Raw genomic sequence first — 18892 nt, 5'->3', positions numbered from 1 at the left:
ACATCATACATGAACTCTTTAAACACCAACCTGTTCAGAGTTTGACGTTATGTTATTGTCAACACAGCTAAAAAAAAAAAAAAAAAAATTACATGTGTGCAGAGCAGACTGCTGCAGTATTGGAAAAATACACAATAGGCCTACTAGTAGGGTTGGGTCGGTATGAGAAAAAAAAAACGGTCCGGTTTTTGTAAAAAAAAAAAAAAAATGCATCAAGTCGGTAATACCAGATTTTCGCCACTTGGGGGCGCAATTGACTCATTTAAAATAAAAAACGACCTTAGGACAACAGAGTGACAGTAACAAGTTGTTTCTTTTATTCCTTACAAATAATTTGATACAAGGCAGGATGGAGCCATGCTTTCATGTTGTGAAATCTGACTCATCAGACCAGGCAACGTTTTTCCAATCTTATATTGTCAAATTTTGGTGAGCATGTGCGAATTGTAGCCTTAATTTCCTTTTGTTAGCTGACAGGAGTGGCACGCCGTGTGATCTTCTGCTAGCCCATCTGCTTCAAAGTTCGACGTGTTGTTCATTCAGAGATGGTCTTCTGCATACCTTGGTTGTAAAGAGTGATTATTTGAGTTACTGTTGCCTTTTTATCATCTTTAACCAGTCTGGCCATTCTCCTCTGACCTCTGGCATCGACAAGGCATTTTTCACCCAGAGAACTGCTGCTCACTGAATATTTTCTCTTTTCCAGAACATCCTCTGTAAACCCTAGATACGGTTGTATGTGAAAATCCTGGTAGATCAGCAGTTTGTGAAATACTCAGACCACCTCGTCTGACACCAACAACCATGCCACGTTCAATGGCACAAGCAGTCCTGGGGTCCGTTTCACAAAGCAGGTTTAGTGAAAACTCAGATTCTGTTAACCATGAAATGAGGGAAACTCTGAGTTTTCCGTTTCAAAAAGGGAGGTAACTCAAACCAGAGAAAGAGGGGTAACTCTAGCCTGTTTCAGAGAGAGAGGTAACTTAAGCTCTCGGTCAGTTACCGTAGTAACAGACTCTATGAACCTAACCTGGTCGGGACCAGGTTTTCTCAATGAACCGAGGAACCTCGAGTTTCTCTCTGTCTCCGCCCTCTTTCAGACCCACACATTCCATTTGATTTCCTCATTCATTCAGTCAGCAGGCGAGTTTTGGCATAGCCTAGTTCTGCCCTCTGTCATTTTAAAAAATCATTAAAGAAATCAGAGTCAGTATATTAGAAGTCCATTGGGCACAGTAGGTGGCGACTTTTTTCACTAACATGGCATGTCCTTTTGATAACGATCCCGTGGATGAAGATGCAGCATTACTGCGCAGAGAATTAAGTATTCTTCGAGAGATGGTTATCAGACCGCGCATAGATGTTTTAGCATTTCCACACAATTATCTTTTTCAGCTGTACCATTTCACATCACACTCCATCATCTACATACACAACCTAATCCGTCCTTACATTTGCAACATTACCAATCGTAGTCATGCTCTCACATCCCAGCAGGTATTGTGTGTTGTGCTGCGTTTCTTTGCAAATGGAAGTTTTTTGTACAATGTCGGAGATGCTGAGCACTTGAGTAAGGCAACTGTATGCAGGGCGGTCAGAAAAGTGTGCTCGTTTTACAGGCATCTGCCTTCTTTCTGTTGGCTGAGTAGAAGTCTGTGTTAGTTTAAATAGGCTTAATTATTTAACAGAACATGATATAGATGAGAAGACATTTATGTGTGTGAAAACAGCATTATGTTGGGGATAAAACAACTGCACAGTCAAACAGCCACTTAATATTTACTTTACAATGTAAAACATGATCAAAATGAGGTAGCCCCATGAGATTATGCCGAGGTCTTACCTGTTTGAACAATGTTTTTATATTTCATCCTAAACTGCTGCCAAGTGTGCTTCTCCCCTGCGGGACTGCACCTAAATTAAATAAATTAATAGGCTACCATTCAAGCAGTTTTCCCCTGTAATATTATTGTGATTGCAAAGGACTACATTTAAACTTATGCACTGACCCGAGGAGCAATGTTCTCCCACGCCGTCTCCCTCTCTTTTGCAGGTGCAGCGGTGTTGCATTTCTTTTTGAAAACGTGTGCAAACTCGCCATATGAGCGCATTAAGATTTCTAATTCTAGTGGGGTGAAAAATGCAGCCCTCCTCTTCCCCGTTGCCATGGTGACTCGTCGAATCGGGGCTCCATTGATGCTGGCTTTTTATACTTGTGGTGCACGCGTTTAACTCCAGGTGAAACTACTCCGAGTTGATTAAACTGATTCAAATCAGCTGTTCTGGAACCAGAAACTCAGAGTTTCCTATCTCAGAGTAGATCAACTCAGAGTTCAGGATTAGACTCAGAGTTTGTTGAACCTGCTTTGTGAAACGGACCCCTGACCTCTAAGCCCGACTAACTCTGCATTAACAAATGCCAACAAAAGAACTGCTGTTGCCTATCAATCCAAAATAAGCCATGATACAATGATGATGATCAGGCTGCATACCCTATAGACCAACGGCCCAGCTGAAGGTGGCACGATAAAAACAAAAGAAAGCATTCAAACAAATGTGAAGACCCACAAGAGTCCTCAGCTCTGTCGCAACAAAAAACAAAAAAAAAATGTTGGTGTCGTTTGTTTCTGCAAACCACAAATACATGTTGTATCAACTTTTATGAAGTGAAGTATATGAGATGACTTTGTCATGCAGAGGTGGAGGGGATGTTGGGTGGCGTGACACCTGGGCAAGATGCCTGCCAAGTTACAGACCACTGTTTGAGACCAACAAACACTGGAACTGGTTGTGTTTTTGAAAGCTATGGCTGTATTTCCAATATCTGTTTAAGCACCAAACTCGGATGTTTTTTTAAAGACCCGTCGCTATTTTTTCAAAGGCAATAGTGCCGGGAAATCTGGGTACTTTTAGCCAAAACATGACCATTTCTCAAAATTACTAAGTGGGTTTTATGCCTAACCTGGTTAACCAAGATTAAATGTCAAGTTTCAACATATCTGCTACATGATAATGTACAAATGTAACATATTGGTGGTTTGCAGACACGTACAATGCCAACATTATTTCTGGACTCCTGCCGGACCCCGTTTGCAAACCAGTACCCATCTGCAAAACTCAACGCCAGGACCAACATTTATCATAAATTATCTTGAAATCAAATCTGGATCTGAATCCGACCCCTTACTATACAGTAGCTAAGACCTGCAGCTCATCAAATGGGCTTAGAGCTGCTGCTGTACTGTATAAGAAGTATACAGTACAGCGGGACACCACTATGCTGTAGGGGCATTCTGCATGTTTCAAATGCTTTAACAGTGCAGAATGTGGCTGTATGTAATAAGATTGTGCTTTTAAAGGACATTGTTTACAAGATCATTTTGGTAGTTGCATTACAGTCATGCACATGTGCACAATTTTCATGTTCAAGAACCCAGAAACCCAGGTTTTCTATGTTGAATCTTTCTGAATCTGTAGATATTTTTCTGGAAATGTGAATGTGACAGTGTTCCTGATTAGCATTGGCAAAGCTGAGTAATGCAGCAGAATCATCTATATGATATTGTTAACTGATGTTGTATCTGGATTTGCTGGTCAGCATTTATACACAGGTGAATCCCTAATATAAAATGCTGAAGCAAGTTGCTAACAGCCTGCCTCTCTCCTCTAACACTGCTCAGTTTTTGTTTAAAGCTGTACAATCATTGCTGAAACCCTTTAAACCTCTCAGTTAAGCACCTGACATGCCAGGAATACTAATTACTTGCCATTAGGTGCACTTTGTGGTTCTGCAGCGTTTAGCATGTATAATATATGCTAATTTATACAACACCTCTGTGATATGAGGTGATGTAACCAGGAACTGTTATGACCGGAGGATTGTAGTCAACAAGCTGCTTATCCAGTTTCAAGCAGCTAACCAATGTGGCTCATCTCTTGAGCGTGTACATGTGAATTGATGTTCCACGCAAACAGCAGGACATTATGTGAGTCTGTCTGAGTGATGAAGAATGCGGGTGGTGTGAGGACAAATGAAACATGGATGCCCAACACTGGTGTTTCTCCTCAGTGTCAGCTCCTACATGAGAGATGGATAAAGTGGCTTTACTTGGCTCAGCAGCTTATGAATGTTACTGATCTAATCAATATTTATTTAAATTATTTAAGGAATACTTCACCCACAAAATGACCATTTGTACATCAGTTATTCATTGCATATTACCTTAAATTTGCCAGGAAAACTTTGTTTTTCTGGCATGCCTCCACAGTGTATGGAGAATCCCAAAAAGGCAAACATTCTTCATGAGTTGAACTAATCAGGGTCCACAGTTAACAACAGCAAACCCAGTGGTGTAGTAGGGGGTATACGCAAGTATATGGGGTATAACCACCTCTTCTTCTGGCTGTTTACAGTATACCCACCTATTAGCCAAAAAGCCAAAGGATAGAAGAGTATACCCACCTCCTCCTCAGTAACCTCCCCATCTACCTAGTATTACACCCACCTCATCAGCTAGCACTACACCACTGCGCAAAACTATACCAAAACATCTGTTCACAAACTGTCACACAACTTGTGCAGTATAATCCAAGTCTCATTATCCATTCATATGCTCACTCAATGCTTCTGAAACACATTTTTGCTAAACCTAACCATTGAAAGCAAGTTAGTACAAACACTCTCATGCACGGCTGAGCAGCGTGCCTGGGCACGCGCGTGTGTTTGAACTCTGCTCAAGTGGAGCTCATACACACGCGCCTGCTCAGGCATGCTCAGGGTACACCACTTGTGGGCTTCAGTGTTTTAAAACAGAATGTTTTGATGAAAATGCATGTGTCTGGCAAGTACTGAGCATACGACTGGATAAATAAGACTTGGATTATACTGTATGTGTTGTGTGAGAGTTTGTAAATGGATGTTTTGATATAGTTTTGCTGTTGTTAGACACGGCCCACGTTGTTCAAATCATGAGGAATGTTTGCCTTTTTTGGATTCTCCGTTCAACATGGAGGCATGTGAGAAAAGAGAGTTTTCTTTGAAGGAAACACAAAGTGAGTAATCGATGCACAGATGCTCATTTTGCAGGTGATGTTTTCCTGTAATCCAATCTGAAACTGTGACAAATGTCCAATCTTTATTGACCAAAGTTTCTTTACATTGGTTAATTTATCTGACTGATTGGTTGATTATTGATTTCTGTCAACTGACAGAAGATTAGTGAGCAACTATTCTGACAGCCATGCAACATTTTTCATGCAAAAATGCCAAACATAGATTCCTATTTCTGTGAACCTGAAGTCATTGCTGTGCATACTGGTCCTGAATAGATCCCTTCTTGTTGTGATTTATAATGTAAGTGAACAGACTTTGTTAGGGTGAAAAATGCATTCTAAAGTTCAGCTAAAACTAATACGAGTCTGTTTAATAAAGTCTTCTCTCTCGGTTTCCCTGGGTAGTGTTTACAAGATGAGCTGCAGAGGACCGATAGTGACACTGGGGGGTTACAACCAGTAGTAATAATGATGAGAATTGAAGTTTATTAAATTTCCTAATGACTGTTTTGGACAGTGGAGAGGAGACAGTGAGGAGGCAGGGCCTAAAAATGTACTACTACACAAATCACACCCTTTATAAGGATTCTGATACAGGTTACCTGTAAACTGAACAGGTGTACATTTGTGTTAGTCCCACTATCAATCAAACTACTTCACAGTAGGAGATGAAGTGTGTGTGGGTAGGTGTGTGTGGGTGTGGGATGTGCAAAAATTTGATGCAGGGCATTTGCTGTAAAATAACCTTTTGCATCTGTGCAATTACTGTGTGTAGGGCACTTGTGCAATAATTTTGTATAAGACATTTGTGCAATGACCAATACACCATGCAATACTAATGTAAAGGCCTACATGTGGGCATGTGTGTATTATAAAACTAGCTGTAGATTTTCTGTTCTCTTTTATTTTCTTCTTTGTTCTCTTTTGCGTTTTGGATTGTTGGTGGGCAAATTTACGATTTGCATTTTCTAAACCATTTTCTGGCGTTCTGATCAAACACTGGGAAAATAATCAGCAGATATCGATAATAAATTTAATCATTAGTTGCAGCCCGAATTTAATGCCTGGTGGTATGACCTGTAAAAACAAGAAAAACTTTGCGTTTGAGATCCTAAATAAGGGAACACGTTGATCACGTAGCCTTACTAATTAGCTCACAGTTATTTACTGTGGATTAACCAGTCAGTATTTTAGCTCCAACAGTGGGCAGATCAGTAGACAAGTGAGGCCAACAAGTAGCATATCTTCATGTGGCAATACGCACAAAAAAACAATTTCACCTTTGGTTAATCTCTTTATAAAAAGGAAAGTGACATCGACACTGATTTGTGATGCCAACATTACAATGTCAAATATCAACCCGACATGTGAGCTGATTAACAGATGACTTACTAAACCTAGTTACTATACTAATGATGTAATTCATTTAGGCTACAAAAGGAGTGTTGAAAACGCCATTACCTTCAGTGTCATGGATGTTTTGGAGGATGTCTTCAGTGTCCAAGCGATTATCGTGGTAGAAAGCGTATGTTTTAATGTTAAAGTCAGCCATCAGATGATAGACTCCCTCCAAAGTGAAGTAACAGTTCCGCTCCTCCTTGTCGTCTTCGTAAACCAGCAGCGCGCTCTTCCAGGTGAAGTGCTCAAACATCGCGGTGAAGGTCTCTGCCATTTTCACGTAAGACGGAGCGATGCGGGTCAGGTGGGAGTATTCGGTGTTCTTGTTGCTGAAGCCGGCAGCCAGGGCACCTGCCGAGATCACCGGGATGTCCCAGTGAGATGCCAGCCTCACCACCGCCGCCGCCTCGTACTCGCACACCGGACCCAAAATCAGATCCGGCTTTTGGCCGCACGACTTGTCCACTAACATGAACAGAGCATCATTGACACAGTTAGAGTTCTCAAACTGGATGTTGAAGTGGAACCCGGAGTACTGTCCTCCGTCTGTCTTCAGCCTCTGTTGTGCGTAAAGGATCGCCGGCGCGACTCTTGTATGTGAAAAAGGGTAGGAATTATTTTGTGGCAAAAATACCAAAACCTCTATGTCCTCGGTGATGGTGTTTGTCATAACTGGCTTCAAGACCATCAAAAAGTACACACACAGTGTGCTGAGATGTGGCATGATGCGACTTCCCAAGTCCCACTTCAAGTAAATGAAGTGTGTTGGAGAGATGTTCCTCAAATGTTTCTTTCCTCAAGTTGGCTCCACTTGGCAGTGCACATACAGCTGCAAACAGAAAGCCCTCCGCTGTGAGTAAATGGCTTAGTAGTAAATAACTGTATTTGTCTTTTAAACAAGCGAATCGGTCTGAATGTGTGTGTTTTATTCTGCATTGAGAGTTCCTTCAAAGGCTCCTGAACCTGCTCAAAATATTCTCCCAACAGCTGATCCTGCCAGGCTCGGAGATTCTTCCAGCTCAGCCAGCAACCACCACACACGCTGGCTCCGGCCTGGAGTTTTGAAGCATCTTTTCAGGATTATTCCTGCGTCATCGGAGCGCTGCCCACCTCCTTCTTAAAGCGACACTGCAGCCGAGCTCACAATGAGCCACTTCAACACAGCGTCAGTTAATGGAGTTAATAGGAATTATGGTTCTGTAAGCCTGAAACAACAAGCCAAATACAGAACTTTCCTAGGTGTTTTTCAAAGGTGCATTTATTCATGATGCGCATATATCGGGCTGCAGCCAGGGTGAAAAAACACTGCTAATGTGTTACACCTTAAATACATTTCTTTTTTCTCCTTCTTTTTCATTTTGGGGTTTTAGGTATTTAGGACACTGAGGAAAACACGCTATTGTTGGTCCAGCTGGCATGTAATGCTATATTACTGACTGTTGATATATAGTCTCACATCACATAGACTATTATTATATTACAAATATATTCTTTATATTAGACACATTAGAGTTAACCTACATTTTGTCACAGAGATATATTTGTAGGCTAGTTGATTTAGTGACTCTCATAGGAACAGCAAGTTTTACTCCTTGAGCAGCTCCTTTGTCAGAAATACAACAAAAGAGAAGTCGTACTATCTGTTTACTGTACAACTTAACAAACTCAGTTATTTTTTGAGAATACCTAAGTCCTCTGTGTTTTTTTAGTGCATGGTGGGCTTACAAGGATAAATTTCGTAAAATTTCAAGAAGGCTACTTTATGTACAGGAACAACAACAACAACAAAGCCTCCTTGGCACTCGAATCTGCATGCAAGGTATTTCACATAATCTAGGGCCGTAACCACATTTTTTAACAGAGGGGGCTGATCCAACTCTCCAGGTAGAGTTCCCCCCAAGAGAAATTTTAAGAAACTTTGCAGCTAAGTTGATCATTTTATAGCATTTTGAAACAAACATCTTAGATCAGGAGTTCTCAGTGCTGTGATGAGACAATGACATTTTAGGGGCCGTAAACATGCATGGAAAAGGGGTCGGGTGCTGGGTGCTACTTTTGTGCCTTTTCTGTGCCAGCTTTCAAGAGCATGGCGGCAAGTTGCGTCTGAGGTTGCTAAGCAACTTTAATAAGCACTGTATCATAGCCTGTTTACCCGAAATCCTGAGTGCAGAGCTGATCTTCTTCCAGGCGCTGTTTGCGTGTAGGCCTATTGTCTGTGGGACAGATGTAAAGCTCTGGCAGCCCTGCACTAAAATGATCAACCCCTTTTTTCAATATTTATCACAGACTGATATTTACAGATGAAGGGAAACATTTCTGTCAGCTGGAATTGGTTGGTCTTTGTCACGTGATATGCGGTGCACTCTGCTGCATTTCAAAAGTTTAACTTTATCTCAGGGCGCAGCCTTCACACACTGAAAAATAGGAGCTCAGGAATGTGTGCACACTGCGACTGCGTCGTTATGACATTTGAGGATGCCTTCCACACATCTACATTAAAAACAATGAATTTTAGGGCACAATACATGTGGCATGTGTACGGCCCCTTAGGGAGCTGGCATATGATTGAGGACCGCACAGTATGACATAGCCCACTACACTATGACTTTTTTATGACTCTTCACAAAACTAAGACAACTCACACTCACCATATCATGTCAACAATTAATGTGAATATCGACAGTTTTCTCTGTGGAAACTGTATTATTAGGCTATTATTGTTATTATTATTATTATTGTTATTATTATTATTATCATTGTAATTATTGTTTTCATGATTATTATTATTATTATTATCATTATTATTATTATTATTGTAATACAGAGCAAATGTAAAACGATAAGATACTGTTGTTTGAATCAGTTCTTAAACCAGCTTCATATCTGAATCAGATACGAAATACTTTGAATGCACCAACTGATATTTATATGAGCATTTTTTTCTGTTTATCCCTCCAATCAATAAAAAAGTAACTAACCCCCGAAATCACTTTTTTTCCACTTGAAAACCAATATATATGGGTATTTAGTGGTGTTGCTGATTGATTCAGGTCCAAGTCTTGACTCGTTAAATAACATCTTGAATGAAAAAACATGTAAAGTTTAAATGTAACACAAGTAGATTAACAATAAATTTAATATACCAATAAATACAGTCCATACAAAACACAGGTATGATGACTGAAAAATGAAGATGTATGCTGCACACTGAAAAAAAAATCACCTCTGCATAAACATAAAACCTACTGATATTTACTTAAACATTTTCTGCTGTGAGCAACCTGCTGTGTGTCACAGGTGAGATACATGCCACTCGTGTCTGAATGAAATTATATATTTGGTGTAAAATAAAAACAAACAATTCATAAGATGTTTGACTGTGTGTGTGTAATGTTATTATAAATCTGTTTCTGAACAAACTGAAGTATGTGGTGCCTTTGGTCACATGATATGTGTCCCCTATACCACAGCTGTGACTGGATCTCTCCAATGAAGCAGATGCAAAATACATTGCTCACTCATCCACTTGCAAATGAAAATGCCTAAATTGGTATCAGTTAGTTTTAATTTGGTCCAGAGCTGGCCTTTTGGGCCCTTCTTCATGATTTGACCAGCAACAGCACCCTACATAAATAACAGACTTGATGCAGTGATTAGAGATTGTGTGAATCACCCTTTAAAGACTATTTAACAATCAATGCAGCTCAACCCAAAACTTCATCAGGTAATATGTTATGAAGTCACATACATGGTGCCACAGTCCCTAGATCAGGGGTAGACAACCTGCGGCTCTTTACACCCTCTCCATTGGCTCCCTGTGGCCTTGACATAAGATTATATGGAAATTAATTAATTATTTTAGGCCTTAAGTGATTATTGTTTTCTACAGTTGTGAAAATGTGTAGCCTATACGTGAAATTTGAAGTTTCAATGTTTTGTCAGCTAAAATGTGCATCATGTGCTACAGCCTGGTGCCTTTTCCTCTAAATTTTGCTGAACTTCAGTAGCTGTGGCTAGCCTGGAGTCTCTCAAGGCTAGCTATAGATTCCAAATCCAAAAAAAGAAAAGTCTTGGAGGAAAATAGAGGATGTAATAGTTTGTGGACAGATTCATTTGCTTTCACCACCAATGCTGCAGAGTTAAAGTACTAAATAATTATAACTAGTTGACTGCAGAGTAGCTGCCTTGTAGTAAATCATATTAACGAATGCTCATTTAGACCTAACTGTAATGTTGATGGGCTAATTTAGATTTATTAGGCTGTTACCTATATTCAAATATGTTTTGCAGCTCCAGACAGATTTTTTTTTTCTTTTTTGGCCAATAATGGCTCTTTTAAAGGGCCAGTGTGTAAAATGGGTTGAAAACAGTGACATCAGTGGTAAAATTCTAGATTGCAGGGCTCACTCGCTCACCCCTCCCGTCGGGTAAATGACGGCGGCCTCGTAGGGACAAAAAGCCTTGCGCACGAGTTTTTCAGGAGTAGGTCTATCTAGCAATGAGGTGAATATTTATTTAGAAATCTAAACCATGTTACGATACTGTAATGAATCCCTCACGAGCGGGAGACCAGAGGAGCGTTTATTTGAGCACTCCAAAAACTCTGGTAACACTCCAGGGGGTAAAAGACTCCGTCCCAAACTCTGACTCTTCTAGCATAACAGACACACTTCATACACACATACTCGTTTACCATGCCGAGTGGGGACCCCCCTCCCCTCTCTGCTCAATCTCCAGCCCGCACACTGACTGACAGTGTAGCCGGTAAACAGAGCTCAGCTGTTTATTTAGCCTAGCAATATCTCCGGACTATAGTAGCTGCAATGGACGACTTTGAACGCGATTTTGAAGAGTTTCTTGTAGCGGACACAGACCCAGAGCCATACCTGTTTGAGCCGGAGGATACAGATGAGGAACTCCATGTGTTTGATGCTGAGCGGGTGAGAAGAGAGGCTGAATGCACAGAATGGGATTTAGTGCTACCATCGTTGGGGAGATATATCATCAGGAGGAAAAGCGCCGCAGAGAGTGCATCACAAGGAGTGAAGTTGCATCTTCTTTTCCTCGCAGATGACGGTTCGGGTTCATTCTCTCCTGTTGTGTGGTAAGTCTGGTCCATTCGCAAACTTTATAACTAAAAAAACTTTTCACTACTCTCCATCGACAAACTACTAACACTCTCTGCTGTTTCCTCCTCCTTCTTCCTTCCTTCCGCTGTCTTCGTTGGTTTATTTATACACGTGAAACGTGTTCTCTGGCTGGCTGGATTGTCCGCTTGGTCTGCCGTACATACATGGCGGTGCAAGATGGCGACCTCTCTAAAGCAAGGCCCTTGCTATATATACATATATATATAAAAGCATAATTATAAGGCTATGAAAACCAAACGAATTTTATTTTATAGCGATTATACACTTGTATAAACATATTAATGGGTAGAAGATTCAGATTCAGATTGACAATAAACCATGCCAAATATTACACACTGGCCCTTTAATAGTAAAGGTTACTGACCCCTGGCCTAGACTCTGCCTTGTGTTTCTAATCCAGCTGTATACCTGTCCCATCAAAGGCATCATCAAGTTGGATACACAACTAATATGAAACAGCTGTGCCAGTGGCTGAAATGTAGAACAATGACTGTTGCTCTGGCCCATTTTAATGAGGTTCCTGCAGACAGTGACAAAGAGACAGCTTACATAATTTTATTATATTTTAGATTTCAGTGTAAGGTTTTCCCACACACTGAGCCGGGCATTGCATGAACTTCTTCCTCTCTTTGCAACAACTTCACACTCTCATATAAACAGTTTTAACAAATCTAAATAAATTTACTGTTGTACCATGACATACAAAATGATGCTGGACATCTTGACAGAGTGTCATAATAGAATAGAACAGAATAGAATACTGTTATTGTCACTTTGTACAACGAAATTTATTGTGCAGCTCTTGAAACGGTCCATTAACATTCCAAACATGCATGCACGCTCACACCCACACATCCACACACACATGCATATCCATGAACACACACACACACACACACACACACACACCTGCTATACAGATGAGCAGTAATAATAATAAAGATAAAAACAAAGTCACATACCAGAAGTTACGATTTATTCATTGTGCCACATACTTTTGCACACCAATAAGATATTATTGCACAATTGAAAGGATGAATCTGGATACTCTATATTTTCCTTTTCTCCAAGTTGTAACAAGTATTGTGTGTGTGTGTGTGTATGTGTGTGTGTGTGTATCTACAGCCTGGCATGTCTTCTTCCTCTGTACCAGAGAGCTCAATTGTTGGTCAAAAACTATTAAAAACACAGCAGTGAGCCACACTGTTGCACTGCGTGACATGGTCCTTACTATAAATATATATATATATAGATTTGTATTAGTCTTCTGTGAGATTTGTTGACAATAATCAAAATATAGCATAACACCAACCTTATGGTGGAGATGGTGGAGATGGTGGAGACCCAAGACGGAGCTACGAGAGCATGAAAATTGGAGTTACATTTATCAGGTGGACACAAAAAACACTGTTGTTGCTCTGTGTCTGCTGGATGTGTAAATAGGCAACTGTTTGCTGTAACAACAGCTTACCATGCTGCCCCCTAGTGGCCAGAAAATCAGTTAATGCAGCTTTAAATAAAACTTTCAGCAAAGTGGACGTGTAGAGGAAAGCTAATTTGAACTACTTTTTAAATTGTTGGGTAGTTTAATCTCTTACGCTTAATGTGTTTACATGCACAGTTAAGTGGAGCTACAGTTACAGCTTGACCAGGTCATTTACTTGGGCTACTGTCCTTGTCCCAGTATACAAGCATGGGAGGGGAATCAGTTTATTGACTGAAATATGTTCCACTCCACTATAATAGGTGGTAATATGCCCCCTTTCAGCTTGTTAGTACTGAACCTTTTTCCAGTGATCTATTACACCACAGACCAAACAATCGACAAACAAGCTAGCCGTGTATTTTAAAATACAAACTCTTTCAGCTGACATGGCATAAACTGTGTCTCCTTGTCCGTCCAAAAATGCACGGCTCCGTATGTAGAGTTCTCCATGTTGTTACCAGCTTCTTCTTCTGTTACGCATTTAATGCTATTCGACTTCCAGGTCAAAGCCCAGGGCAGAAACTATGGAGCATGCGCAGAGTGCCTAGGCCAGTTTGGGTCATCTTGACTGTATACATGCGAGAGTAATTCGACTCCCAACCGCATTATCTAGGTGTGTTAGTCCATATTTGAGAAATTCGATTTGGTATGATTTCATTTAGACTAACATGTTTACATGTATTGTAAAAGTCTGGCTTTAGGTGGACCAACACAATAAATCAATTTTCTCTAATGTCATGTAAACACTCTGAGTGTATTTTCTAGATCATTTTAAGGGTAAGATTTGATACTTTGCAGTAGAAATTGAAATGTGCATCCATCTGAAATATAGTTGACGACAAGTATAAATTTGCATAGAATGGAAATACTCAAGTACAAGTATGTCAGAACTGTACTCCTGTACAGTACTTGATTAAGTGTACTTAGTTACATTCCACCACTTGTCTCTTTATATCAGTTAGGTTTAGGGATTAGATTTGTCTTGTACCAACAGTACTTGTTCTGACTTTATGAAGAAGACGAAACACAGTAATGTTTTAACAAAGCATAGAGGTTCAGTTTTACAGAATGACTGACTTCTGCACAGTCCTACAATAAAAAAATAACATAACTTTCAGCTTGAATCCTCGGCTTGAGCAGCAGCCATGCACTTATCGTGGCTCATTAGCATGTGTCACTAATGACTCACCAACCAAGCCTCTCAGAAGACACATTTTGTTTGCTGGCAAGTGGAGTGGAATTTGCTGACGTACATGCCAATGTTTTCCACAGCTCTCATTACACTTAAAATCATTAAATCATTACATGAAAAGGTAAAGTATTATACTGAATGTGAAGCACAATTCTGTGCTATCTTTATCTGAAATGTCCAAATTGCACCAATGAATACCACTTGGAGATATTCTGCAATTATGGTCATTAAGCTGAACTCAACACCTTGTCATGTAATGACATTTTTTAGCTGTGCATTTAGCTTAGTCTGTGGGAACTCAGTCTGAAAATTTTCCAGGATATGAGACGACATCCTGCTGCACCATACCTGCAGGCTCTGCTCTGTTTGTGTGTTTTAGAATTCTCTGTGTAGATGGCCGTGTTTTTCTGGCCACTAATGTTGTTTTCTTTTTTTTCCAGGCATAATGACTACACCATTTTAATATTTAGTGCAGTGAGCATGTACACTACTTTATATGGCCATCAGTATATTGCCAGCTCCATAAAGAAAAGGTTTTCCTAGTTTGGAAGAACTTGACTGCCCTGCACAGAGTCCTGACCTCAACCCTATCCAACACCTTTGGGACAAACTGAGAGGCAGACTATGAGCCAGTTCTGATCAACCAACATCAGTGTCCTCACTGATGCTCTTGTGTTTGGATGGACGCAAATTGGTGCCATCCATGTGGACTGAGGCTGGAAAAAGGAGTCTTTTTTTATGACATATCTTGGTCTTGGAATGACCTGCAGGCTAGATTCAATCTAGACTCCCTTATCTCTCTAAAAAATTTAAAAGAAGGTTAGTTTTCTTTTGATGCATGCACACACAGTAGTTTTTACTCTCTATTGTGTATTTTATGGTATGTGCGCAATTAACAAGTACTTGACATAACTTTGCTGCCCTCTTGGCCAGGTCACTATTAAAAAAGAGATATTTATGATCATCTTTGTCAGATTTCAGAGACCCAAATCCCACTGAGGCCACATTATTTATTTTAGGTGATGAATGAGACATACATTAGAACCAAGGTCCAAACTAGTATTATTATACACAGACAGATTCGTCTCAGAGAATGGACAACTGAGGGCTGCCCTTAGTCCAAGAATGGGCTGCAGACATGGCATTTGGAAATATGTCCTATATGTAGTTTGGAAGATTGACTAAATGAATATTTTTAAAAAATGGGGCAACTACTTAAACTTTTTAGAGGGTTCCTGATAGTTCCCTTTATTTATATGTGTGGCCTGACTGTGTATAAACAGTATGATCACACTGTAATGCATTCTGCTGCTGGTGAGCAGCAACTGTGACATATCAAGATGTGTTTTTTATATGTATATATGACGGCAACTTACTAGATCATTTCATGACATAATTTACATGTATAATATACATGTAAATTATGTCATCTGTTATTGGATATAAAATGTGTATATTCTGTTTTTTTTACCCTTATATATGTATCACAAGTAGCTCTGGTACAATTTTGGGCTACGCAGGTACATATACATATTTTCTTGGTTTATTGTCATTATGAATATGTTCAACAGGTGTGGCATGTCACCTGACTGGTCCGGGCACTATGGGTATTAAAGATGGTGGCTTTCTGTCTTTTATCAAAAGTCTGAGGAAGAGCTGTGGGCTCCAAACGTCACTCTGCATTAAAATCCCTCTAAATGGATGGATGCTTGGTGTGCAGACTTATTTGTTCTCCACTTCTCCTGACATGTGCCACACTTTGTGGCACTCAGTGCTTAAAATGTATGAAAGTTTCTTCAGAAATAAAGTTCATTAATGTTATTATTATTTTTGTTGTCATTATTATTATTATTATTATTATTATTATTATTGTTTGTGAGGAGTTGCATTTCCTATGCATTGACAAAATATGTTTTTGTGTTGCATTTCCTTGTTTTGCAATGATTTATTTGATGAGTTTTGAGTTGTTTTAAATGCATATGTCTCTGTTGACATCCAAGGCCAATTGTGTGTGTAGTGATGACAAGACTGTGTAGTAAAGTTATGCTAACTGATTCATATTTTTGGTCATTAATCAAATAAAATATGCAACATTTGCTTGTTTGCTTTTGCCTTTAAAATGTGAGATACCTGCAATCCTCTACAGATACATCCAGACATCAAGCACTTATTGTGTTCGAGAGGAACATTTGATTGTGTGGCTGGTGGTCATAAATGTTCCACCTCCGTTAGGAAAATAATTTCTTTAATGGGTTGAGGAATGGAGTGTAACGTTGAAGAAAAAGTGACAATATCCTGGAATGAGCTGTCAACCACTTTGTGACTAGAGCAGAATGGTGAAACACCACATCTCATACATTTACAAAACGCTATGGATTCCACATCACCTTCCCTCTTTCCTGACCTGGCAGAAGTCTTTCATAATTTTCCATGGAATGACAATTGCTGCTCAGTGTTGTATGTCCCTTTTAGGAGTTTGTGCATTTTCTGTTGTATTTTCTATGTCTTAATAGATAAAGTAGAATGTAGAAACTTACAGTGATTTTATATATAACGTTTGGTTGGAAACATAAATGAAACAGTTTTACAATGAACATGCAAAATGGGGCTTAAACATGAGGAGGTCTGGTGGTGGTTGACTTTGAGTGACAAAACTGTTAATGAATTGTGAAAGACCTGGTCACCGAATGCATTGCGTGTCAAAGCAAGTATAACTGATCCTCAGTCTAGTCCACAGTGACTTTTGTTGTGCTGACTGAGTAGAGTTCTGAAAAAAGAAACTCAAGGCTGATCTTATGATGCATGTTTACAGTTGTAAAAAAAAGAGAAGAAAAAAACAAAACTGTAACATACAACAGCAGGAGTTATAGTACCAACTGTAGCAACAGTAACACACAGACAACTGTGAATAGTTCCTCACCTGTTTGTGTGCTTTTACTGACATCTGATGGTCATTTTTTATAACTGGACACTGTCGTAACCATTTTCAGGGCATGTGGTCTGCTGTAAAATGTTTATACTGTGTTCAACTTATTAGTTATTAGAAATAAAATGATATCATGATATAGTTAGAAGCTTCCTATGGAGGAAGTGATGAGGAATAATTAATATAAATTAAGTGTGTGCCTTATAAAACAAGAAAAATGAGGTTTATGCAATGTAAGACAAATTCTCTGATAAAATAGCCAAACTTTTAGTGCATTGGGTAGATTAAAGAGTAATTTAGATTGAGTATAAATAGAAAATATGCATTTATTTGCAACATAAACACAACTCAAACTCCTCTGGCAGTATGGGAAGGTTAATATTTGCAATGCTGTCAATGGAAGTTCCTGGAAGGTTTGATAAAATGATGGGTATCTCACAGTGTTGCACACTGTGGTTTTATCTAGATGTGATTTAACCTGATTTGGCACATGCCTTGCTTTTTAAAATGCATTTATAAAATCTGATTAGTGTGCTGTGTCTGCCTTCCACTAGAGTCCTCTTAAATCATCTGAGACCCGAGACCAGGGGCGTAAATATAGACAGTGCAGGCAGGGCCGTTGCACTAGGGCCCATGAGGTGAGGAGGCCCATAGAGAGAGTGTCACCTTATGTATGCCAGTGTTAAAAGAAAAAACTCTCATTAAACAAAAAACAGTGCACTTTGCTGGGCTATATATTCTTAATATAGGTAATATAGGTATAATATAGGTGTTGGTGTTATCCAATGTCAAGTCTCCATTTGATCATGTGACGAAATGATAAGACTATGCGGAAACTAGTTTAGGCGCATATATAGCAACTATGATGCACTGGAACCTGTTGTAATTACCTTACTCTACTGCCTGAGACAAAGTCTTAACTCTTGGGAACATTGATAAAGTACAGTTTTTCTTAATTGTAAGCATTAGGGAAAAGAATTACATCATTTTCAGAATTTTGAGCTACTGAGCTACATACAACATACCAGCTCTGATCCACAATGTGGTTGACAGAGCTGATAGACAGTCTGCAATTGGCCCTACTATTAGACATACTATCTCACAGACCAGGGCGGCACGGTGGTGTGGTGGTTAGCACTGTCGCCTCACAGCGGGTGTGGGAGCCCTTCTGTGCGGAGTGTGCATGTTCTCCCCGTGTCAGCGTGGGTTCTCTCCGGGCACTCCGGCTTCCTCCCACAGTCCAAAGACATGTAGATTGGGGATTAGGTTAATTGGTGACTCCAAATTGTCCGTAGGTGTGAATGTGAGCATGAATGGTTGTTTGTCTCTATGTGTCAGCCCTGCAATAGTCTGGCGACCTGTCCAGGGTGTACCCCGCCTCTCGCCCGATGTCAGCTGGGTTAGGCTCCAGCCCCCCCCCCGCGACCCTCAAGAGGATGAAGCGGTTAGAAGATGAATGAATGAATGAATGAATGAATGAATCTCACAGACCACAGACCTGCAGCAACACAACATGACCCTATCAGACCTGGTTTGGACCCTGGTACATGTACTAGGAGCTAAGTGAATATATGAGGATCTGTAATGCAAGCTTTAAAGAGATAGTTTTTTTTTTTTTTTTTTTTGAAGTGGCGTTGTATGGGGAACATATCCATAGTCAGTTTTTTACATGCAGTAGATGTCAGCTG

At 39.9% G+C, this 18892-nt stretch overlaps 1 protein-coding gene across 1 annotated transcript in view; it reads right to left on the bottom strand.

Annotated features, from left to right (window-relative positions):
- The window catches only part of npr3 (natriuretic peptide receptor 3), a 43402-nt gene extending 36228 nt beyond the window's left edge, over positions 1-7174 (bottom strand). The window contains exon 1 of the mRNA XM_033618460.2: positions 6514-7174. Coding sequence (XP_033474351.1) covers positions 6514-7174 — 661 coding nt within the window. The remainder of the gene's footprint in view (positions 1-6513) is intronic.
- Positions 7175-18892: the final 11718 nt, after the last annotated feature.

Source organism: Epinephelus lanceolatus, chromosome 9 (assembly GCF_041903045.1).
Source record: "Epinephelus lanceolatus isolate andai-2023 chromosome 9, ASM4190304v1, whole genome shotgun sequence".
In the NCBI taxonomy this organism is placed as follows: Eukaryota; Metazoa; Chordata; class Actinopteri; order Perciformes; family Serranidae; genus Epinephelus; species Epinephelus lanceolatus.
Note: the sequence above shows the minus strand (reverse complement) of the source record. Positions and strands in the feature narration are given on the sequence as shown.